The sequence below is a fragment of the Amphiura filiformis genome, chromosome 2 (assembly GCF_039555335.1).
Source record: "Amphiura filiformis chromosome 2, Afil_fr2py, whole genome shotgun sequence".
NCBI classification, from domain to species: Eukaryota; Metazoa; Echinodermata; class Ophiuroidea; order Amphilepidida; family Amphiuridae; genus Amphiura; species Amphiura filiformis.
The window spans coordinates 784,403-808,512 of record NC_092629.1 but is presented as its reverse complement, the minus strand read 5'-3'; the positions used below and the strand labels follow the sequence as shown (position 1 = coordinate 808,512).

At 38.4% G+C, this 24,110-nt stretch overlaps 2 protein-coding genes across 2 annotated transcripts; one reads left to right on the top strand and one right to left on the bottom strand.

Moving 5' to 3' along the window:
• Positions 1-4,258: 4,258 nt before the first annotated feature.
• Positions 4,259-7,225, bottom strand: LOC140172220 (uncharacterized). Its single transcript, XM_072195534.1, has one exon. It carries the CDS (start codon positions 7,223-7,225, stop codon positions 4,259-4,261), a length of 2,967 nt encoding a protein of 988 aa, XP_072051635.1.
• A 6,342-nt stretch (positions 7,226-13,567) lies between these two features.
• On the top strand, positions 13,568-24,034 carry LOC140145428 (E3 ubiquitin-protein ligase RNF170-like). Its single transcript, XM_072167149.1, has 5 exons — positions 13,568-13,757; positions 15,499-15,743; positions 19,551-19,624; positions 21,795-21,908; positions 22,639-24,034. The coding sequence occupies exons 1-5, from the start codon at positions 13,645-13,647 to the stop codon at positions 22,915-22,917; spliced, it is 825 nt and encodes a 274-aa protein (XP_072023250.1). The 5' UTR covers positions 13,568-13,644; the 3' UTR covers positions 22,918-24,034.
• The last annotated feature ends 76 nt before the right edge of the window (positions 24,035-24,110 follow it).

Here is a 24,110-nt window from a genome sequence, read left to right as displayed (position 1 = left end):
TTGTGTCTTTTAGTGTGATATTTTTGATTTGTATAGGCCTTAATTTCGCCCGCGAGCTTTTTTCAGAATTCATTTTTAGCGTTTTAAACTAATACAGTTTGTTGAAGAAAGATATTTCCCACCTCTGTAAGGCACATCGTGTGAGTCTATATATTATAGTTTGGTCAGAATTTCCGTTTTGATTTCACCCTTTTTCACTTGTGACTACCTAAATTTCACACCTAAGTTGAAAATCAGGGTTTGAAAAAAATATACAGTACCAAGTATAATAGTTTTATTCTTTCATTTACTAAAAAAAATGAAAACTTATTGCTTTTCATTTGGCCGAGAAAATTCGATCGTTTGTATTGCCTCTTTAAATGACTGAGTGAGCCTTGTACAACAATAGATTTCGGTTGACCACCGTTCTGAGTGCTTTCCCTGTAGATGAAGAAAGCAAAGCCAGAATTTGTCCAGTCAATATAAAGGTGGTGATAATACAGCCTGTCTCAAAAAAAGTTGTGCAAGTGAATGGCGCCAACTTTGGCAACTAGAAAATACCGTTGTGACATAATGCTTACATCCACGTCAAGGGAGTAGTCTTAGGTCTCCAATGCCGTTTGTTCTGTTCAATTTGCTTGTTTTAATCTCGAGATATGCTTACTTAACAACGAAAGGGTAAAATCACAATTGTGCCACTTTTACTAGGAAAGGGGGTTGTACATGTAAATCAATGATAGCATTGTTTATCAAGGGTTCCTTCGTGAAATCAAAAGAATGCATCAATTACACAACAATATAAAATTGTTTTTACTGTTTTTACTGTTTTATCATGATACAGATATTATATTTCTCTTTTCCACTTACGACAAGTTAAAAGATAAATAAATATTTCACATTCTGCTGTAAAATTAAATACATGTGCATGATTTTATCATGGTAAATACTGTTTTCTTTGTCACTCAAGACATGTTAAAAGACAAACAAATATTGCACACTTATAGGTTAATCAACTTAGACAAGTTCATGAAATTTGAAAAATTAATGAAATTAGACAAAATAATGACGCGCTGATGTTGAAGCGTCTAATGCACGAGCCCCGGCCGGAGTGCATAGACGCATCAACATCAGCTATCATTGATTTACATGTACAGCCCTATTCCCGAGTAAAAGTGGCACAATTGTGATTTTATCCTTTCGTGGTTAAATAAACATATCTCGAGATTAAAAAAAGCAAATTGAACAGAACAAACGGTATTTGAGAGGTAAGAATGTGCCCTTGACGTTGATGTAAGCATCATGTCACAACCGTATTTTCTAATTGCCAAAGAGGGCGCTTTTCACTTGCACAATTTTTTTTTGAGACAGGCTGTACAGATCCGGTAATTCGGGCCCATTTTCAAATTTTCCCATTTTATCAAAAATCATCGCTAGCGTGCTGTTTATGACAGCTTTTCCCGCTTTTACCCTTGAGCCAAAATGATATGTTGCATAATATAAACTACTGTCTGTTCAATTAGCTTAGATTCTTGAATTTTTAAGATATTTGAAAAAATAAAAAATTGCGGCCAAAGTCATCAAAGAAAAGTGTTAGCATAGCCTTAGACCTAACATGATTTATACTTTTCAAATTCCCAAGTTCAATTTAAAACCCCATTTCTTTTCAATTTTGCCTCATTTTAGGCAGTTACTTGGGTCCACCAAAAGGGTTCGCTACCTTTTTACAAATCGAGTGGGACGGTCCATTCTCAACTTAGGGCATAGACCCTATCCAATTTAGCAAAACAATCTGTCCACCAATCTGTCCTGCCATTTCAATTGTTATACCGTTCCGGTTATTGGATAGGTTCTATAGGTGATGATGGTCCACCGGTTTTTGTTACACGAAATTATATGGCACGATTAGGTTTTATGCATAACTTTCCCTAAACAATGACATTAAAATTATGGATTTCGTTCTTATTTCAACTGGTTTACAATGTAAATTGAGTTTTGTTTAATACCATAATTCCTTCCCAAGAATATCAGCATTCCCTTGACATTTTCAGATACAGTGACTTTACAAGAATTGTTTTCTGTAACCTGATTGTTTTAAATAATATTTTCTTGTACAAAAGTTCTTTTGTTTCCAAATGTCCTTCTCATAGTTTGTATTCAACAAACAAAACGAAATAACATTTTGAAAATAAATGTGTAGTTTTATAATAGGCCTATAGGCCTACACCTTCTCAGATCCATTCGCATTGTAGGGGCAAACTTGCTTTGCTCCCCTGGTTAGCAGAAGCTTGGTACTAAATAATACAATCTTCGATGACTCGAAACCAACAACAAAAAGTGACACAAATCATCACAAATCCAAGGATACACTTTAGCTGAAACGTATCTTGATGATGTTTATTATCTTCACTTGCTATTCTTCTTCTTGTTCTTGTCACAAATACTAATTATGTTGGTTTAGGTAAAGATTAATTGTGTCTTTACCGAGAGCTTCTACACTACAATACTTCAAAATACAAGATGACAGCCTCCAGTGCCAAATTCGGCACCAAATTACATGTGATTGATGGGCTGCAGGCTATGTTTAGCTTAACACTTCAAGGGCGCTCATCACATAAATAAACATGCCATAGGAATGCAATGATTAAGGATGCACAACACTTAAACAAACTTTGATTTTGGTAAATGGCATCAACATTCCGGCGCCTAATTGTCTGCTACCAGCAACAATTACTTCTTAAAACATAGTTTTGGTGTGCCATTTACTGACAAAACTGAACCTTTTACAAGAGGTGCCTTTGTGACCCCTTAAACTTCAAAACATCAAACTTGACTGATTTTGAAACATGAATAAAGTTTATGAAAACAAAAACCTTTATCTGATTCACTTGTGTGATAAAAAACTTGTATCAATGCTATGATTCAAAACAAAAAAAACATTTCAAAAATTTCAAATGATTTGATCCAAAAGAAAAAATAAACTGAGTTTTGGAAATTTCAAAAAGTGATTTTAGCTTCACATGAAAGAATTATTTTGCTTTATTTTACAGGATAGATGATGCTGCACTCAAGAGATAACTGCCCATGCCAACCAAAATTACTTGAAACAAAACCAAACAAAAGCCCACACAACAGGCACATTTTGGTGAGATTGGAAAAGCCAACTGAATACATGGGAGATACTATTCAAGTGCAACATGATCACAACATATCAACATGAACACACAATGTTTAGTTTGTAAACTAGAAATGCAGTCTGTTGCTGTCCTTTAGATGAAAGTACAAAACGCCTTGCATGCGAATATCTTGTTTGGTACACCTTGTAAATGAGAATACAACTTGATACAATATGACTGCCTGTGCACAACCATAGCAGCCATGAGAAAAACACAACTTGATATAATATGACTGCCTGTGCACAACCATAGCAGCCATGGCCCAAATTTGCAAATTCAGTCAATCCAGGTTATAGTCAAAACACCAGATGCTGATTTACTTTTGATGCATTTACTTGCAAAGTACATGCAGATAGGAATACACACTTACAAACTTGAGTGAAATTATTTCAGACCTCGATCATGCATACCCTTTGATTAATAGCAGAGCAACAATTTCAAGAGAAATCAAATTTGAGCATTATCGAGATTCCAAAATACACGCAGAGAACATTACTTTCAAATGTGTATCCCAAATATGGATTACATGTAGATCACTGTACACAACCAACAAATTGTGCACACATTGCAGTAGAATACGATGTAGAATCTTGCAAATTAAAACTCCATGGGCCTGTGGTGTACCAAACTTTAAACAAACTTGCTAATGATGCACACTGGTTCCATCGGTACAAATTGCATGCATAGGATTCTTCTTTACAAAATCAAATTCACAGATGTGGTGATGTAGGTGTCAAACATGTTCATTCTTGATCTTGACGATGAGTTGTATACGAATCTGGCAACTTCACACTAAACGCAGACACGCCGCTGTAGAGACGAATCACCAGTCTTCACATCTGTAGTACAGGTAGGTTCATCCGTCATCACATCTGGTAGATCTCATGATGAATTTGACAGTTTGCATCAGTTGTTCCAAAGTGAAAGCAAGGTGTCAGCTTGCCTTTCATGGCAATTTAACGTAAACTGATGTTTAGTCTTGTTTTATATATCAGCTGATCCGTAGCTTAGCCTCCAGACTAAGTGGCAATTTAGCTTAGCTGATACCTTTTGGTTATAACGGTTTCAGTGACTTGTTGTTATAACACTATTAGTTCTTTAGTTCTTTACAAGTCCAGGCGTTTCACTGGTTTCAATGTTCGTCTTGGTTTTGCTTCTGGAGTACCTGACACTGATACAGTTTCATTGTTGGTAGCACTGGACGTAGTTTTAGGCTTGGTACTTGGGTTACCAAGTGCTGGTACTGGTGGATGAGCTGAAGTAGAATCTTTCTTCACTCCTATATCTTGATCTGGGACTTCTGATTCCAACAGCAAACACAGTTTATCAATGGGTCTGGTGAGAATGCTTGTCCTAGTTTTCACTCGCACACGCCGAACCAGTCCATCACTTGCTGGGAGAGTTTCAATCACCCTTCCTAGCGGCCAGACGTTTCTGGGTGTAGATTCATTTACAACCATGACGACATCTCCCACCTTGGCATTTCGCTGTGGGTGAATCCACTTTTGTCTTTGTTGTAACTGAGGAAGGTATTCTTTGATCCATCTGCGCCAAAACAGGTCTGCCAGATACTGGACTTGCCTCCACCGACGCTTGGCATACTGACTCAGCTTTCCTGCAGTGGCTGGTGGTAAGATCATGTCACTCTTTAGTTGAAGAAGGTGATTTGGTGTAAGTGGCTCTAAATCAGATACTTCTCCAGGAACATTGGTGAGTGGTCGGCTGTTAACTATGGCTTCTATCTCACACAGTAATGTATGAAGAGAGTCATCTGTTAGTATTTGTTCCTTTATAACAGAGCACATCACTTTCCTGATTGTTCGTATTTGACGTTCCCAGATGCCTCCATGGTGACTTCCTGCTGGTGGATTAAAGGTCCACTCAATCTCTCTTTGCAGAAGGTAGTCATGGATTCTGTCTTGATTCCAAGCTGCAATTTCTCGGCGTAACTCTCTTTCTGCCCCTATCAAATTGGTGCCATTGTCAGAGCGGATCTGTTTCACTTGGCCTCTTCTGGACACGAATCGTGGTATGACATTTACGCAGGCATCGGTATCCAAAGACGCTGCCATTTCAATGTGTATGGCTTTGGATGCAAGGCAGACGAACACTACACCATATCGCTTGACTATACTACGGCCTTGTTTAACTTCTAGTGGACCGAAATAGTCCATGCCGACTCTTGAAAATGGTGGCTCTCCTGGAGTGACTCTGTCTTTGGGAAGATCACTCATCATCTGCTGTTGTACTTTTGCATTCCTCTTTCTGCAGGTGATGCAACTGTTGATAACCTTTCTAGCTGCTGCATTGGCATTTGTTATCCAGTACTTCTTGTGCAGATGAGCCAACATGTGGTTTCTGCCCCCATGTCCAGTTGCTTCATGGACGTCATGTAAAATCAACTTTGCAATGTGGGACTTCTTTGGTATGATTGATGGAAATTTTGTCTTTTCAGGTAGAGCTGACTTAGCCAGTCGACCACCTACTCTGATTACTCCATCTTCTATAAATGGATTAAGTCTGTAGAGAGGACTTGCTTTCTTAATCTTGCTAACTTGTCGCAAGTCGCCTTCTGGCTGACTGTCATTACTTCTCAATTGCAGCTCTTTTAGTGTCATAATTTCTTCTGGATATGCCTTGGTTTGGACATATACTATTACAGCTCTTTCTGCTTCTTGCATGTCAGCAACATTAAGCAAATCTGTAATGTTGCCATGCTCTTCATTCTCATCATTCTTTCTACCATCATCAACTCTATCATCATCTCTATCATCATCTCTATCACGACAGATCTTGCGGAGATGTTTCTTGACTCTGAGGATCCATGCAACACAACGACAAAGTTGATACCATGAGGAGAATCGTGTAAGTAGTTTCTCCATTGTATCTGTTGCTTCTTCTGTCGACGCTGTGTTGACTACTAATTTCCTTTTAACTTCAGGATCTTCAGCTAGCTCTTCAGAGCTGTCTCCAATGGTAGTCTTCGGCCACTGGTTTTCTGCTTTGTGTAAGAAATCTGGACCATCAGTCCACCTTCTATTCTTGAGGAAGCAATCAACGGCTAAGCCCCTTGAGCAGTCGTCTGCAGGGTTTGAGCTGGTTCCTACATACTTCCATTGGTGTGACTGGGAGCCATCTCTAATCAATGCGACTCGATTAGCCACAAAGGTGTGGAATCTGGCGGTGTCATTGTTAATATACTTGATCACGGTCTGACTATCAGTCCAGAAGTATGTGCTTTCAACTTTCAACTGTAGTTCCTTTTGCAACATGTTGTTGACCTTTACTGCCATTGCAGCTGCAGTTAACTCTAGGCGAGGTATAGTTATGATCTTCAAAGGAGCAACTCTTGCCTTGGCTGTCAGGAGAGTAAGATGCACTTGACCACTCTCATTAACGAATCGTAAGTAACTCACTGAACCATACCCCTTCTGACTTGCATCACAGAAGTGGTGCATCTGGACTTCACTTTCTTCAAAGTCCTTGGGCTTGAAACATCTTTCGATGGTGAAATCTGACAATTTCGGTACTTCATCAAGCCATCTTTCCCAACGGGTCAGAAGCTCACTAGGAATAGACTCATCCCAACCAAGCTGCAGCTTGCTTAAGTTCTGCAATATTTGTTTTGCTGGCAGGATTGCTGGAGCAACAAATCCTAGCGGGTCATAGATGGAGCTTACAGTTGCTAGGATGCCTCTTCTGGTAGGAGGTCTCTCTTTCACTTTAATATGGAAGCCAAACCTGTCGGTTTCTGGTGACCATAGCAACCCCAGCACCTTTTCTGATGGTAACTCTTCATTCTTCAAATCTAGTGTCTTTGTAGTCTCAGCTCTATCGTCTTCAGGAACTGACTGCAACACTTCTCTTGAGTTACTCAACCACTTGGTCAACTTGAAACCACCATCCTTACACAAATTGGTGAGATCACTGACGAGTTGAATAGCTTTGCTTTCACTTTCGATAGATTTGAGGTAGTCATCGACATAGAAGTTGGACAGCACCGTGTTGCATACTTCTTCGCTGTATTTCTCCTTACCATCATCAGCGGTCTTTCTCAGTGCGAAATTGCACATGAAGGTGACGAGTTGCGCCGAACAAGTGCACATTCATCCTATATTCCTTCAGAGGCAGACTCAGGTCACCGTAGGGCCACCATAGTAATCTTACTAAGTCTCTGTCTGATTCTGGTACACGCACTTGATGGTACATTGCTTTTATATCTGCTACAACTCCAACAGGGTGCTCTCTAAACCTCGTCAACACACCTACCAAGTTGCTTGTCAAGTCGGGTCCTTTTAGTAATTGTGAGTTTAAAGACTGGCCCATGTACTTCAGCGCACAATCAAATACAACTCGCAGCTTGCCCTTGGTGGGGTGAAACACCCCATGGTGGGGCGTACCACACCTTGCCATCCTTTCTATTGCATGCATCTTTGGGCACTTCTTCTGCATAATCATTTTTAAACATATCATTCATGAATGCAGTGTATTGGTCGTTGAAAACCGAGTCCCTTTCTAACTTCCTCTTCAGATGGCATGCTCGCAATTGCTTGATGTATATTGTTCGGCAATTTCATGTCATCATCTTTGAGCGGAAACCTACTTGGTAGTGCCCATCTACATACTTGATTGATGCTTCTACTTTGTTTAGGAATTGGCCTTCGCTCACGCTTCTCTCTGGTTTATCGTCAATGATTCGCTCATTGAACTCAGCATTGTAGAGTTTCTCTAATTGCTGGTCAATAGTGTCATGTGCCTTAATTCTGTGGATGACTGATGTCCTTTTGTGTTCTTTATTTTTGACACCATACACTGTCCATCCGAGTCTAGTTTGGCAGGCAAAAGGTCCTTCACCTTGGCTGTTTACTACATGTATTGGCTCAAATGCTTTAGGCACATTATTTCCTATGAGGAGACCAATATGGCATTGAGATTCATCACTTAATCTTCCTAGCTTAACTTCTTCCATATATGGAATTGCATCAATATCATCCTGGTTGATAATGTCAGCCAATTCACCAGGGATCTTATCTTGTGTGTATGCCTTTGGAAGAGAGATGATATTATTTCTGTTCATGTCAGAAACTTCTAAATCTTGGATGATTTCACTGTCTACTATGATATCATCTGTTATGGTTTCAATTTCCAATTTGGTTTTCTTGCCTTTAACATGCAGTTCCTTTTGCAGCCTTTCAGAACAGAATACAGCATCACTGCCGTTGTCGAGATAGGCGTAAGTTTCTACAGACATTCTGGAAACTCTTGAGTAGACTATGACTGGTATTATTGTGGGATATGAATCACTAGATTTAACTCCGGCGCCTGTAAGCCCACATGTCTGATTGGCAACTTCACCAGACTTCTTTGTCTCTTCCTGTTTCACATGCAGCACTGTTGGATGGCGCTTTTTACATGTCTTGCAGGTAAGCTTGTATTTGCAGATTTTACTGTAATGTGTTGCTTTCTTTAGGCAGCCAAAACAAACTCCCAACTCTCTTAGATACTGCAACCGGTCACTTATAGGCTTTTCCTTCAATTTGTTACACATTTCCAAAGTGTGATCTTTACCCTTGCAATATGTACACGGCTTGTCGGCTCCTGGGCTACCAGCGACACATTTGGCCTGGCTCCTGGACTATTTGATGTCACACTTGCCGACACAGCTTCTGTGTTTGTTGCTAGATTTCTTCTAGCTTTATAAGTCTGATAGTTTGGGTTTTTACCCTTTCTTCCTTCTTAGTACTATCTTCCTTCTCCGTCACACTTCTACCGTAGGCAGCATTAGTTGCGATTCTAGCCTGTTTTTCTAAGAAGGAGGTGAAGTCTTCAAATGTTACCACTTTGTTTCTTTCTTCTTCTACATAATCTACTTGTCTCCTCCATCTGTCTCTCATACTATATGGTAACTTCATCATCAACATTCTAATGTTTGCTGTACTTTGCAACTCATTAGTATAGCCCAGGCTGGTCATGGTATTTTTGCATTCTAACAAAAATAATGACAAATCTTGTAGCCCTGAACTATCACCTTTCACATTCGGCCACTGCCTCATCTTCGCTAAGTAGGCCTCTGCAATCTTGTGCTTATTACCATATTTCCTTTCCAGCAACCTTTTTGCTTCCAGGTAACCAACCTCATCATCCATGTGAATACAACTTTTCACCAAACTGTTGGCTTCACCTCTTGTGTACTGTTCAAGATAGTACAGACGGTCTCTATTGCTTTTGCTCTTATTTTCAATTATGAATTCAAGGCTCGTATGAAAGTAACATACTGAAGCGGGTCTCCAGTAAATGTCTGTAATGTCCGCTTTGGTAGACTAAGCTTGTTTATGTTGTTCCACCAGCAGCCTTGTTAAGTTGTCTTGGTTGCGGGCCAAATTTTCTATACTGGTATCTTTATCTTATTCTTTCACTTCTGTTGTATGTTGCCGTGGCAACATGACTTTTTTTTCTTCACATCAGGCTCTGGTGACGAAGTTACTCTATGACCATACTTTACTGATGAAGGCCCGTCATGTTCATACTGTTCACTGTACTGTTCTTGACCATACTGACGATACTGTTCATCAATATTTTCATATTTCGTGGCTGACAAATAATGTGGGGTATTCTGTCCCTGTACTTTCTGATTCCTCAGGTGCTGCTGCAGGAAACAAGACTTCACTTGGTGGTGGAAAGTTGACTTGCATAACTTGACTGGTTGTTAACCTGCTTCTTGGCTGAACTTGTTGACCTAAATCAGTATGTACTTTACCATCAGTAGTCATGCCCACTGCTGGCTGCTCTTTTGCAGGTCCCAACTCCACATGTGTGTATTTTGGTCTTGCCCTGGATTTAGACCTACAGCACCAATTGTATCATGTTTAGCTAGGAACTTGCCATCAATTTCTTGACCTTCTCTAGTGTTGTGGTTCAACCACTGCCTCACTGATGTGTTTGTATCTGGTTGAGCTTCTGTGAGGTCATCAAGCACCGATTTTGGTCTACTTCTTAAGCTCTGGGATTTATGTTCATAATCCTCCAATACATCTATTTTGGCTTGCTCTATGTTTATTTCAGTCTTCATTTCCAACCACTCTCTTTGTTGTTGCAAGTCCCTTGCCCTGGCTTGGATATTAAATTCCTCACTTTCTAGAGCTTGTTTTTCCTTCAATGCTTTGGCACGACATTCTAGCTCTACCTTTCGAGTTGCAGCTTGCAATAAAGCATATTCTGTACTTTTAGATAATGCATCACTTTTATAAGATCTTCTGCTTCTTAATTCGAACCGCTTTTATGACTCGACATGATGTTTTCGATAGTACCGAAACGAGCTAATTAATCTAAACGCGCCGATGCAAGCAACGGTTTAAATATTTTTCTGAAGTGAACAACGGTTCACTAATTTATGTGAGAAACTATACGTAGGACCTGTGTAAAGTGTGCTTTGTGAGGCTATATGTGTGAAACCTAAAATAAATACTGAATGTCAGTATACACGAAACTTCGGCTTGAATGCAGGCCCACGTTGCTTACCGACGGGTGGGAGAAAGCTTGATCCACTCGTTTATCGTGCACCGACAGGCGGGAGTAAGCTCTTTGCGCCCGTTTATTGATAACAAAATACCACAAAACTCTTTTTTAGGTAGAAGTCCTGAGTCAGTGTTGTATGATTCTATGAGTTATTCCTGCATGCACTAGCTGTGCAACTGCAAGATTACTAATGTCAGTATTAGAGGCGTACATGCAGGCACTTTACTACCAAACTTTATTTGAATTGTCGTAAAGCGACTCGGGAGTAAACTTGTTACCCCTTAATTAGATATTTATTAAAATACCACAAAGCTATTTTTCAGTAGTAGTCCCGTGTCAGTTTGTGCTTTTGATTCTACAAGTCATTCCTGCACAACGGTGCAAGAGATCTAATGTCTGTGTTAGAAATGTACATACAGGCAGCTACTACTGATATCTTTATTTTGATTTCTACGATTCGGATTCATAGGCCTCAATAACTTCTTTGAAGTTCTATTCTTTAAGCTTCTACCAAATGTGCATTTATCTACATGCACACTCATTAATATTTGATATATTCAGTGACGTCTGACATGACTGGAGGCTGCGGTGACTGTCTGTGCCAATGCAATGTTTATGTTTACACTGCTGACACGACCTTAAGCTTTTAGCTATTTTTAGGTAAGCTTACAAAACAGACGCTCAACTGAACCTTTATTTGGTAACTATTTACCAACTATAGCATCTTTTTACAGATAATTAATCTTTACAAATGTAGGGGCAAACTTGCTTTGCTCCCCTGGTTAGCAGAAGCTTGGTACTAAATAATACAATCTTCGATGACTCGAAACCAACAACAAAAAGTGACACAAATCATCACAAATCCAAGGATACACTTTAGCTGAAACGTATCTTGATGATGTTTATTATCTTCACTTGCTATTCTTCTTCTTGTTCTTGTCACAAATACTAATTATGTTGGTTTAGGTAAAGATTAATTGTGTCTTTACCGAGAGCTTCTACACTACAATACTTCAAAATACAAGATGACAGCCTCCAGTGCCAAATTCGGCACCAAATTACATGTGATTGATGGGCTGCAGGCTATGTTTAGCTTAACACTTCAAGGGCGCTCATCACATAAATAAACATGCCATAGGAATGCAATGATTAAGGATGCACAACACTTAAACAAACTTTGATTTTGGTAAATGGCATCAACACGCATAATAAATAAATAAATAAATAAATAAATAAATAAATAAATAAATAAATAAATAAATAAATAAATAAATAAATAAATAAATAAAATAAATAAATAAATAAATAAATAAATAAATAAATAAATAAATAAATACATACGCAAGGAATGTATTTATATAAGCTGGGCCTATTTTAGAAAACTTAGTTCATAAATAATGGCGTAATGTTTCAACAGTAAGGTTTCAACACAATAGGCATATTGGCAAATAGGCCTATAGCTATTTTGCTGGACAATACTTCTTGATGCGGATAGTCGAATACCCGGGTCGAATAAATGCTATCTCAGCGCAATATGACATTTGTCCCCATTGCTCTAAATGGATTGATTCAAAAAAGTTTATGGTACCCGACGTTCTACGGCTTGTTATAAAAATATCGCGGGAAAAGACTAAAATTCAAAAGAAATGGGGTTTTAAATTGAACTTCAGAATTTGAAAAGTATAAATCACGTTAGGTCTAAGGCTGGGCTAACACTTTTCTTTGATGACTTTGACCACAATTTTTATTTTTTCAAATATCTCAAAAATTCAAGAATCTAAGCTAATTGAACAGACAGTAGTATATAACTCGTATCGTTTTATTGTGAGAAGATGTATGAATGCAATCTGATACACTTTATTAGCAGCTTATTTCGTAATAATTTAAAAAAAAATTATCATTTTGTATATTTTATATTGTTTAATTTCTGTATTTATTTGTGCAATAGTGGTCTTGATGATAGTTTCCTGATGTGCCATAATAACTAATATATAAATTGTATCGTTTTATTGTGAGAAAATGTATGAATGATGTGGATGAAATGTAGGCCCCCCCTATGACATTATGCATGGTGAGAAAATGTTAGAAGCGTGTGCAATCTGAAACATTTTAAACAAATTATTTCTTAATAATTTTTTATCATTTTGTATATTTTATATTGTTTAAATTTCTGTATTTTGTGCAATAGTGGTCTTGATGATAGTTTTCTGATGTGTTTTAATAATTTAAATATAACTAGGCCTAGTATATAAATCATAAATAACGTTTTATTGTGAGAAGATGCATGAATGATGTGTGTTTGGTGGAGTGTGATTCAGTGAACGTATGAGGATGAATGCAGGGTTATTATATTATTATTATTATCATTATCATTATCATTATCATTATCATTATCATTATCATTATTATTATTATTATTATTATTATTATTATTATTACTAGTTGCCTGATGAAGTCTGGTGGTTCCAGACGCAACGTCGCAATAGTTGCAAAAAGTAAGTTCCAGTATTAGATTTAATTCCAAAACGCTATTATTATTATTATTATTATTATTATTATTTGTTTTGTTTTGTTTCATTTGTTTTGAAAATTCTGTGTATTATTCTGTATTGAAACCAACTTAATTTTACGTTATTTGCAAATTTAAAATTGAAACTATAAAAATAAATAATTATTTTGGAACCGTTATCTCAGAAATCTCCTTCTCTTGTGTTTTGTACCCCTTATAGTTTAAAGTGGTCCCCCCGAGAAATGCCAATCAATCAAACGAGGGCAGCAGACCGCTCATTTGGTGAATCTGGTTCCATGCGTTGCATGGGCTACTATTTCATTTCTACATCGTTTTTCATTACGTATTTCAAGTTGCCAAAATTGTTTAGTACCAACCACCAATCAAAACACAGTATGTGGCCTTCCTAGTTCCGGTAGATGACAGGGCCAGTCCTGGTGTTATTTTTAATGTTTTCCTTATCAAATAATGAGCCTGCCTCAAAGTGGAACGATGATTGAAGGGGTTGGTGACGAAGTTGTTCATATTCTTGGTGCATTTCTTGTTATTGCCATTCCGCTGATGATTGCATACCTCAACAGGTCAGTATATTTTAAGCTTACCAATTATGACCAATGCATTGGCCCCGGGCATTGGCTTGCCAATGACCATGACGACATTATTGTCATTAACATTGACAATATAGGAGAGAGCGGACTTGGGTTATTTTTAGCAAATTTCCCTGGCAACTTGCAGTTAAAAAACAAAACATTCCAAGCACGCACTTGGCGTAAAGTCAGAAAGTGTAATGCTTGCGATGCGCAGTGGGCGGGCGCATGGTCCAGTGTCAGTGACCTAATTTCCTAAATAATTTGCTTTATTTATTTATTTATACTCTCTTAGTCTAAATTAAGCAGGGTAATCCCATCAATGAAAACACTGATCTTCCTGGGGGCCCTGCAAGAGCCGTAGTGCCGTACATTTACAAATTAAAATACTTGTATTTAAAAATAGTATTCATACTGAGTACATATGTGACCATCCAGCACAACTGAGCCCTGAAGTCGACAATCATCATTTTTGAGATATTCAACCAAAATATTCTGCTTGAAATTAGCTTTAAAATGATGTATATCATGTCTACAGTACTTGACATTTTAGTATGAAAAATCAATAAAACAGTCAATAAATCCTTTGTTACCTATTATTTATTGTTAAGTTCAATGGAGCATATCTCAATAGTGGCACTGGCGACATCCGGGCTCAGTTGTGGAGGATGGTCACATATATGAAGAAAAAATATACATACTTGAACATGAAATAAATGAGTTCACTTGATCTGCACAAGTTGTTTTCACCGGCACTTGGTTATTTTCACCGGCATGACGTAGCTCCGTCCCGGCCTATATTATAATAGTATATTCAGCAAATTCCTTCAGCAGTGTCCATCTTCTCTTTCTGTTTATCTTTAAAAAGAACAAAAAAAGTTCTAGTCACGCGATGCTACGCAGCTTGACCAGCAAATGAAGCTGAGTGCCGATGTGATGATGACATGTATCCCCACTTGCACCGCTGGCTCTGTGTTTCTAAAAAGTCATGAAAGTATACATTGTAAGCGCCAAATTGGCAGACTGCTGAAGAACCTTGCAATTTATATATAAATAGCTGAAATACATAAACTTTAAGCTGCCCATGTTAAATGACATCATTTCTGCTATAACTAAAAATAAAATGTGAGACTACGATAATGTTAAGATTTCAGAATAAGTTTACATCACAGACCCTTGAAAAAGATATTTTTCTAGGGTCTGTGCCACATGGAGGACAATACCAACAATAACAATTAACATGATTAACTGACACTACTGGGGGCTAAAAAGTCTTGCAGGGTTCATGCCGTTCAAAACTAAATCTTCACAGCTCGGCTTACTTGAGAATTATATTCTGTTATATGTTGAAATTTAGATTATTTTGATGAGTCAGTTGTATCTTTTGAGAAAAGATTGCCTATTTTGAACAGTCGGAAATTTTGTTGAAGTGCAATTTTAGCAACATTTTTTATGCGATCGCCCATCGTGATTGGCTGTGTGTACTTCTGAACTTCCATTGCTGTAATGTACACAGTGTCATGCTTCAGCGAATCTGACTAGATTCGAATGCAACGGTCTCTAACCTCGAATGTTGATTCGTCTCAAATCATATCCATTCTGTATGTGGTATTGTTACCATGGTTACGATGGTCAGTCAATTGTTACTTGATTCTCGCCAGTGTGACAAATTTGAGCCCATGTACTAACTAATTAAAAACATGTTTAATTTGTTTGAATGTTTGCTATTATACAGAAACCAAAACCAAAGGTACATACATCCGGACAATCTACAAGCGGTGAATCGGACTCGAGAAGAATTGGGTATCCCACCACCAACACAACATGAAAATGGCGCCTCGGAAACATCAGCATCATCAACGTCAACGAGCGGAGGTGAAGCATTTAGAAGACGCCGGTATAACACAGATCCTACATGCCCTATATGCCTTGTGGAAAAGAGATTCGCAACAGAGACCAACTGTGGCCATGTATTTTGTGGTGAGATTAATATTCTGATCTAACATTGCCTCTGATTGATCAATTACATGATATCTCTTCACTTAACGGGGTACTACACCCCTGGCCAATTTTGTGCCTATTTTTGCATTTTTCTCAAAAATTTATAGTGCATTGGTGACAAGTAAGATATGTATAGGGGCAAGGACTACAACTGCTGCACTGGAAATTTTATTTCAGCACAGACAACAGTTGTGGAGTTACAGTCAAAAATGAGGGAAACCCAATATTTGATAAATAAATCAATAACTACTTGCCTTGAGTTGCTGAATTTTCAGTGCAGTAGTTGTAGTCCTTGCCCCTATAATATACATGTATATCTTACTTGTCACTAATGCGCTATAATTTTTGAGAAAAAATGCAAAAATAGGCACAAAATTGGCCAGGGGTGTAGTACCCCCTTAAATCACCAATCAGAATGGAGCTTTGCAAATAATTCACCCCAATTTTTTGTGTGGTGAAATTATTTTAACAATGTTGCTGATTGGTCCAATTGATAATGAAAACTTTTTTTAGCCAATCGGTAGGTAGTTGGCTGGGTCCCCGTCACGGCTATGGCTGTCATTGAGGAGTAGGAAATTGGATTCGTCTATACTCAAGACTGATCGCTCAAGAAAGATTAACTGCAAAAGTCCACTGCCCCACCCGAAAAAAAATTTCGGGAGGAGCGGTACGGTCACTTTCGCGATTCGTCTTTCTTGCGCCATGTGAGATAGTGATTATAGTCTGAGCTGAGCATACATGTAGTCTGTTAACTTAGGAGGTAGAAGGGGCACGTGCCCTGGGCGCCACCCTTAGGGGGCGCCGAATTAACCAATTCAGCGTCGATTCTGCGCCTCCTCCAGCGATGAAAGTCAAAATTTTCGACCGATATTTAAGACCGATATTCAACTTCATTATGACCAAAATTAATGCGTGATTGGTCCCATTTGTGCAAATTTTCGCGCGCTCCGCTCCGGGAATTGGGGAGGGGTGCCATTATGTATCCTTAGCCCTGGGCGCCACAACCCCTAGCTACGCCACTGTCCTACACGTCGGACTATGCACATCGTTGGTCAGGGGCACCCGATATACTTTCGCCCCCGGGCACCCTGGCCCAAAGTTACGCCACTGGATACCAAGAACTTTGTTTATGAGTGTGTTACATTTTCTTTACTTCAGACATTGGATTTCAGAGGCATATTCAGGGTCATGGCTAGGATTTTACAAGTGCCCATCATTTTCACCAAAACTGTGTTGAAAATATGAGCCAGAAAACATAAACCAGACCTCTGCCCCTTCTGGGTGTTCAGCCAGAAAACATAAACCAGACCTCTGCCCCTTCTGGGTGTTCAGCCAGAAAACATAAACCAGACCTCTGCCCCTTCTGGGTGTTCAGCCAGAAAACATAAACCAGACCTCTGCCCCTTCTGGGTGTTCAGCCAGAAAACATAAACCAGACCTCTGCCCCTTCTGGGTGTTCAGCCAGAAAACATAAACCAGACCTCTGCCCCTTCTGGGTGTTCAGCCAGAAAATATAAACCAGACCTCTGCCCCTTCTGGGTGTTCAGTCAGAAAACATAAACCAGACCTCTGCCCCTTCTGGGTGTTCAGAAAACATAAACCAGACCTCTGCCCCTTCTGGGTGTTCAGTCAGAAAACATAAACCAGACCTCTGCCCCTTCTGGGTGTTCAGCCAGAAAACATAAACCATACCTCTGCCCCTTCTGGGTGTTCAGAAAACATAAACCATACCTCTGCCCCTTCTTGGTGTTCAGAAAACATAAACCATACCTCTGCCCCTTCTGGGTGTTCAGAAAACATAAACCATATCTCTGCCCCTTCTGGGTGTTCAGAAAACATAAACCATACCTCTGCCCCTTCTGGGTGTTCAGCCAGAAAACATAAACCATACCTCTGCCCCTTCTGGGTGTTCAGAAAACATAAACCATACCTCTGCCCCTTCTGGGTGTTCAGAAAACATAAACCATATCTCTGCCCCTTCTGGGTGTTCAGAAAACATAAACCATACCTCTGCCCCTTCTGGGTGTTCAGAAAACATAAACCATACCTCTGCCCCTTCTGGGTGTTCAGAAAACATAAACCATACCTCTGCCCCTTCTGGGTGTTCAGTCAGGTCAAGTGCATTGCCTTGATTTATTAGTTTGGTTTAATTTTCAGTCAGAAAACATAAACCAGACCTCTGCCCCTTCTGGGTGTTCAGAAAACATAAACCAGACCTCTGCCCCTTCTGGGTGTTCAGTCAGAAAACATAAACCAGACCTCTGCCCCTTCTGGGTGTTCAGAAAACATAAACCATACCTCTGCCCCTTCTGGGTGTTCAGCCAGAAAATATAAACCATACCTCTGCCCCTTCTGGGTGTTCAGAAAACATAAACCATACCTCTGCCCCTTCTGGGTGTTCAGAAAACATAAACCATACCTCTGCCCCTTCTGGGTGTTCAGAAAACATAAACCATATCTCTGCCCCTTCTGGGTGTTCAGAAAACATAAACCATACCTCTGCCCCTTCTGGGTGTTCAGAAAACATAAACCATACCTCTGCCCCTTCTGGGTGTTCAGAAAACATAAACCATACCTCTGCCCCTTCTGGGTGTTCAGAAAACATAAACCATACCTCTGCCCCTTCTGGGTGTTCAGAAAACATAAACCATACCTCTGCCCCTTCTGGGTGTTCAGAAAACATAAACCATACCTCTGCCCCTTCTGGGTGTTCAGAAAACATAAACCATACCTCTGCCCCTTCTGGGTGTTCAGAAAACATAAACCATACCTCTGCCCCTTCTGGGTGTTCAGTCAGGTCAAGTGCATTGCCTTGATTTATTAGTTTGGTTTAATTTTGAGTTCACAGAACTTTAAATTTAAGCATTAAGATTTAATTGATTTAATCTGGTCAACCAAACATACCTATTTTGACAGACAACCAACCAATGTTGAACATTGCGACTAAAACCTTCAGACTTCAGCTGTGTTTTGATGTAAATGACCTTCTGGTATACTGTAAAAGTTGTTATTTTTGTGTGTGTAAATTTTTGTGTTTTGTTGATTTTTAACCATTTTACTTGTTTTAAAATTCATGATTTTAAGTTTTCTTACATAGACCTATACCATTTATTTATTTATTTATTTATTACACTTTATCACTGGCACAGAATTACAAGAAATATATAATATTGCACATAAGTTACATCAAAAATTACACAATATTATGAAAGGAACATTTGTTTTAAAAAGTCCAGTGAATGGCTGGAGCGAACAGGTGCCAGGCACCTCTAAGACCGCCCACCAAAACCAAAAAAGAAGGGAAGGAAAAATAAATTAGAGGGGAAAATGCAGGTAAGTTACATTTGCCTGCAATTTGAACAATTACAAAAAGAGGTCCAAGTGCAAACAGAAGTTGCATCAAAGGTGCGAGCAAATTTGGACTGGTAAAACTCCAAAACTTGGTGCTTAAATGAAGCAACAGAATTTGTAGATCTGATAATACTAATGTAGATCTGATAATACTATATAGATCTGATAATACTAATAGATCTGATAATACTAAAAAGAACATATTTCAAGATAATACATAAAAAGAACATATTTTCGCAGAAGCTGCTTTGAGCGAGAAAATTAATGTAGGCTACCGCGAAAATGTCCACTTCTACAGTAGATGACGTCATCTCTTTAATACTTCTTATCAAAATGTCAACATTTGATTTTTGATGGTTTGAATGATTTTGTCATCACTGATACTTTGCTGGTTACTTAATCTTCTGATTTTTCCCTATTATTGTTTTTTGCTAGGAATGTGCCTTATAACATATTGGAGACATGGGACATGGCTAGGAGCCATAGCATGCCCTGTATGTAGACAACAGGTGAGGTCAAAGGTCAAATTTGAAATCCTAGTGAAATTGACAGAAACAGAATAAAGGTGTGAGTGGGCAGCCAAACAAGCTCACTTCAGGGGACATTTGTGTGAATTTAGCTATTAGGCCTCACTCTGATTATTCTTAATTCTTCCACAGGGATATAGCAGATTTCCAATTTCAAATGGAATAACTCAATGTCACATCCACCTTACGATACCTATTTCCAAGTGTATTACTATCAGTGAGCTTACTAGCTTACATAGCATTGCCCTTATCCTCATCAAAAGAGGAAGGTAATTTTATTATTAAACGTTGTGTAATATATGAAGAGCTTTGTTTCAAAACCCCTTACATCCACTTGCCCAATTTTGAGAACACATCAAATAATCATAAAAAAAGATCCCTGATATAAGGGGGTTTTCAACAAAAGCAGTTTTTGGCGGGATGCTTGGGTAGAATGAGCATCCGCCAAAAACTGCTTTTTGTTGCAAACCCCATATATCAGTGATTTTTGTGTTCTCAAAATTGGGCAAGTGGATGTAAGGGGTTTTGAAACAAAGCTCTTCATATCTGAACATATTCCTCTGTGTGTAAAGGTCCCATAAATCCTATTAGGTCAGGGGTCAACATGTGACCTGCTCTCACAAAATGAGCATGAAATCACAAGTTGGTAGTTTCGAGACCTCCTGGCTGCTGAGTTGATGTACTTTGTTAGCTGTGCACGCCACCTGTACATGTACTAGCCAGTAGCAGGCATGAGACTGCACTTTCCTAAAAAAAACTGAAAAAACTGAAAATGCGCGTGAAATTGGGCAAAAAGTACCAAAAACAGGCTGAAATTAAATAAAGTTGCGGAAATTTTGACTATAAAAAAAACTGAATTCATTTTTTAAACTGAAAATTCTCATGCCTGCAGTATGTCATTTGTGAATGGCCCATTACAATGACTTGATATAAAGAACACCAATGGGTCAGTTCATGCCAAAGCAGACCAAGTATACACCCACCCACTAAGGACCGTCGATGAATCGATAATAATCAAAAAATCGGCTATCCAATAATATCAATATCGCCGATATCACTTTCGGAAGAAAATCGATATATCGGAGTTGCCGATAATGAAAAAAATCCAAAAATCGAGGCGTAAGCAGCGTGTTAACCAACGCAATTTTGTCAATACAGGCGTGTTTTGACATGTAAAAACTTCTAGAATCAATCAGTGTTACTTTACCTCACCACTATTAAAAGTTTCTAATACATTTCCATATGTTCTATCATCCTAATTTCCCTCCGAAAATGTTGTAGAATTGATAAATATTGCTAACTTTTCTTACGACTGTCAAATTTTTGAAGCTTAGTGACTTGAATTTTCAGGTCATTAAAATTGGGAGGAAAATCGATTTATCGATTATTATCGATAATGAGTGACCAATATATCGATTTTTTAAAATCCTAACATCGACGGTCCTTACCACCCACTTGGATTTTTGCTCTCCATTGGCTCAAAGGTACCTTTCATGGATCCCAAGGTAAGGTCACAAGAAAAAAGGTCAAATTCCATTTCATTTGTGAATGGCGGGCCGTCAAAGTTTGTTGATCTTGACCAAAATTGGGAATTTAAATGGTCCAAATGACAAAATGCTCTCTTTGAGGGGCATTTTCTTAAAAGTGATCACAATTGTGACCCTCTTGCCAAAAAAGATAGATTTTTGAATTTCGTTGAGATTTTAGTGGCGTCAAAATCAATGCATAATGCCGAAAAAGATTTTTAAATTTCGTTGGGATTTCAAGGGGGTCAAAATCACCACTTCGTACTGTTCAATTAAATTATTTTTGATTTCGAATGACCCATGATAATGTCACAGTGCACGTATAGGTCCTTATTATATTCATAATGGATTATTGTTGTAATAAATAAATAAATGTAGATATTTATATAGCGCTTTATGCTGTAAACAGCCTCACATTTATTCCGCCGTCATTAGAATCTGTCGGAACCACGTTTTGCTGCCTAAAAATGGTTCATCAGTACAACAACTGTGACTATCCCTAACAGCTTCCCCTTGCACCTGGATGGGGTGAGACAAGCGAGGCAATACGCCTTGCCCAAGGCCTTTCCAATCTAGCGATCATCACTATGCAGGAATCATAATGATACAATTCCCTTCCATTTCAGGTTACTGTACTATTTCCATGTTTTCGTGAAGTCGATGTGACTGTTGAGGAAGCCCAGACTGTCTCAAATGCTATCAATGATTACAATAGGAGGTTCTCAGGGGACCCTAGACCGGTAAGTTTACTAAAGTCACCTAATTTTCTTCCCCTCACATCCCCTCCCCCATCCTGGAAAGAATTATATGGTTCTGAGAGGACCCTAAACTGGTAAGTTTACTAAGGCACCCTCTCATCCCCTTCCCCCCTGAAAGTATTACAAATTTGTAAATCTCAATGATTACAATAGGTTCTCAGGGGACCCTGGGGGGGGGGGGACCCTAGACCAATAAGTTTACCTAACCTTCAACCCTCCTCTCCCTCACCCGACACTCAACCATCGTCTTTTGACCGTAGGGCATAGTTGCTAATACTAGTAATAGTCGCTACGACGGCTAGTCAACTTAGTTGTGCATCCTAGCTTAACAATTTTTTGCTGTGTGAGTAAAGTACTGTATAAGTAGTAATTTTCACGTACAGTTATTTTTGCGATTTGCAGAGAGAAACACATCAGTGGCGTAGCCAGTTGGGGGCCAGGGGGAGCCGGTTCATGTAAGGCCGTTGGTAGACGGAAGGCGTTGGTTAAAAAAAAATTGGGTCAACAATATACTATTTTTTACTCATGGTGACAGAAAAAAGGGAGAATTGTAAAAAAAATGATGAAAAATTGTGAAATAAATTGAATTATACATAAATATTTTGTGTTTTTATGTTTGTACCGCCTATTATCCTATTTTGCTGCATTATTGTGTCAATAAGTCGAATAATAAATAAACAAGTAACATAATACGTTCTCCTCTTCTTCTCAGATAATGGACATTCTTCGTGACCTACCAACTCTTCTCCGGCACGCCATGAGGGAGTTCTTCTCTTTCTCTGGCCTCGTTTGGATGTTTCGTCTGCGCATTATCTTGTGTTTCTTCGCAGCAATCGTGTATTTTATATCACCTCTAGACATTATTCCGGAAGCTGTATTTGGTGTTTTAGGATTCTTGGATGACATCTTTGTACTACTATTGTTAGCCATATATGTGACTATTATATATAGGGGTATTATTGCAAATAGGGGGATGGGTGCTGATACGTAGACGACACCTTTGTACAACTTTTGTTAGGCATATTATGTGACTATTATATATAGGGGTAATATTGCAAATAGGGGAATGGGTGTGGATACGTAGAAAATTAAAGGGGTGAACGGTAAGAAAAAATATTCCAGCAATTTCAAGAACATTTAATCTAGCCATATCCCAAGGCTTAACAATGAATTACAAGTTTAGATTTCCCATAATTTTCACCAAAAATCAAGAATTTTATTTTTGAGGAAGTTAAATTAACTAGTACTTTTAAAAATAAAGGAATGATGATGTAACTTCATGATTGCAACCTGAAAGGTTGCAATGCTGTCACAGATCCATAAGACAACCTATTGAGTACTGATCCCAGGGTTGTTGATTTTTTAAAATTTTTAAAAAAAATCAGATTTAAAAAAAATTTAAATCGATTTTTTTGATTCTAAGAACTGCTATACCCCCATAATAAAGTCAAATGAGTACCAGTGGAATGCTAGTCATATGCACAGTCTTACCAGGTATTTACTACAAAATCAAAACATGTTTTTACATGTGAAAATTTCAAAGAAAATATTTGGTAAAATCATGGGGAACAAACCTGTTGAATTCTGCACCTTGAAGGTGAATTTTTAGCAATAGATAAAATGACATCATAGAGGTATTTTAATTGTATCCAAAAGTTGTAGAAGCATTAAGATTGAAGAAAAACTAAACAACCCTGACTGATCCATAAGACAACCTATTCATGCAGGTTATGGATAATGTCTGTGTAACCAAGCAGAACTGACTTTACAAATGATACAAGGGTCTGTACTGTGCACCAGTCTACTCTATTGAGACTTGAGAGAGAGAGAGAGAGAGTGAGTGCTATTATACCAATATCTTAGTCAAGCTTCGGTTAGAGGTGAAAATATTGTTGAATCAAAATATGTAAGCTAACATTGGTAGAAATTTTGAATTTGGATACAAATCATGGGAAGTGTATTGATTGTAAGGCCTTTGGATAAGGTCGGATTAAGTATGATATTGCAATGGACTGGATATGTTTTTCTTACTTACTGTACACCTCCTTTTTAAATGGGAATTGGTTACTTTTTGACCCCTGCCCTAATTAATATACCCTCAGAACTTTGTTTAATCAGAGAAAAATTATGGGAATCGAGTTTGAATAGATGCAACATTAATATATTACTATTGAAACTTTATTT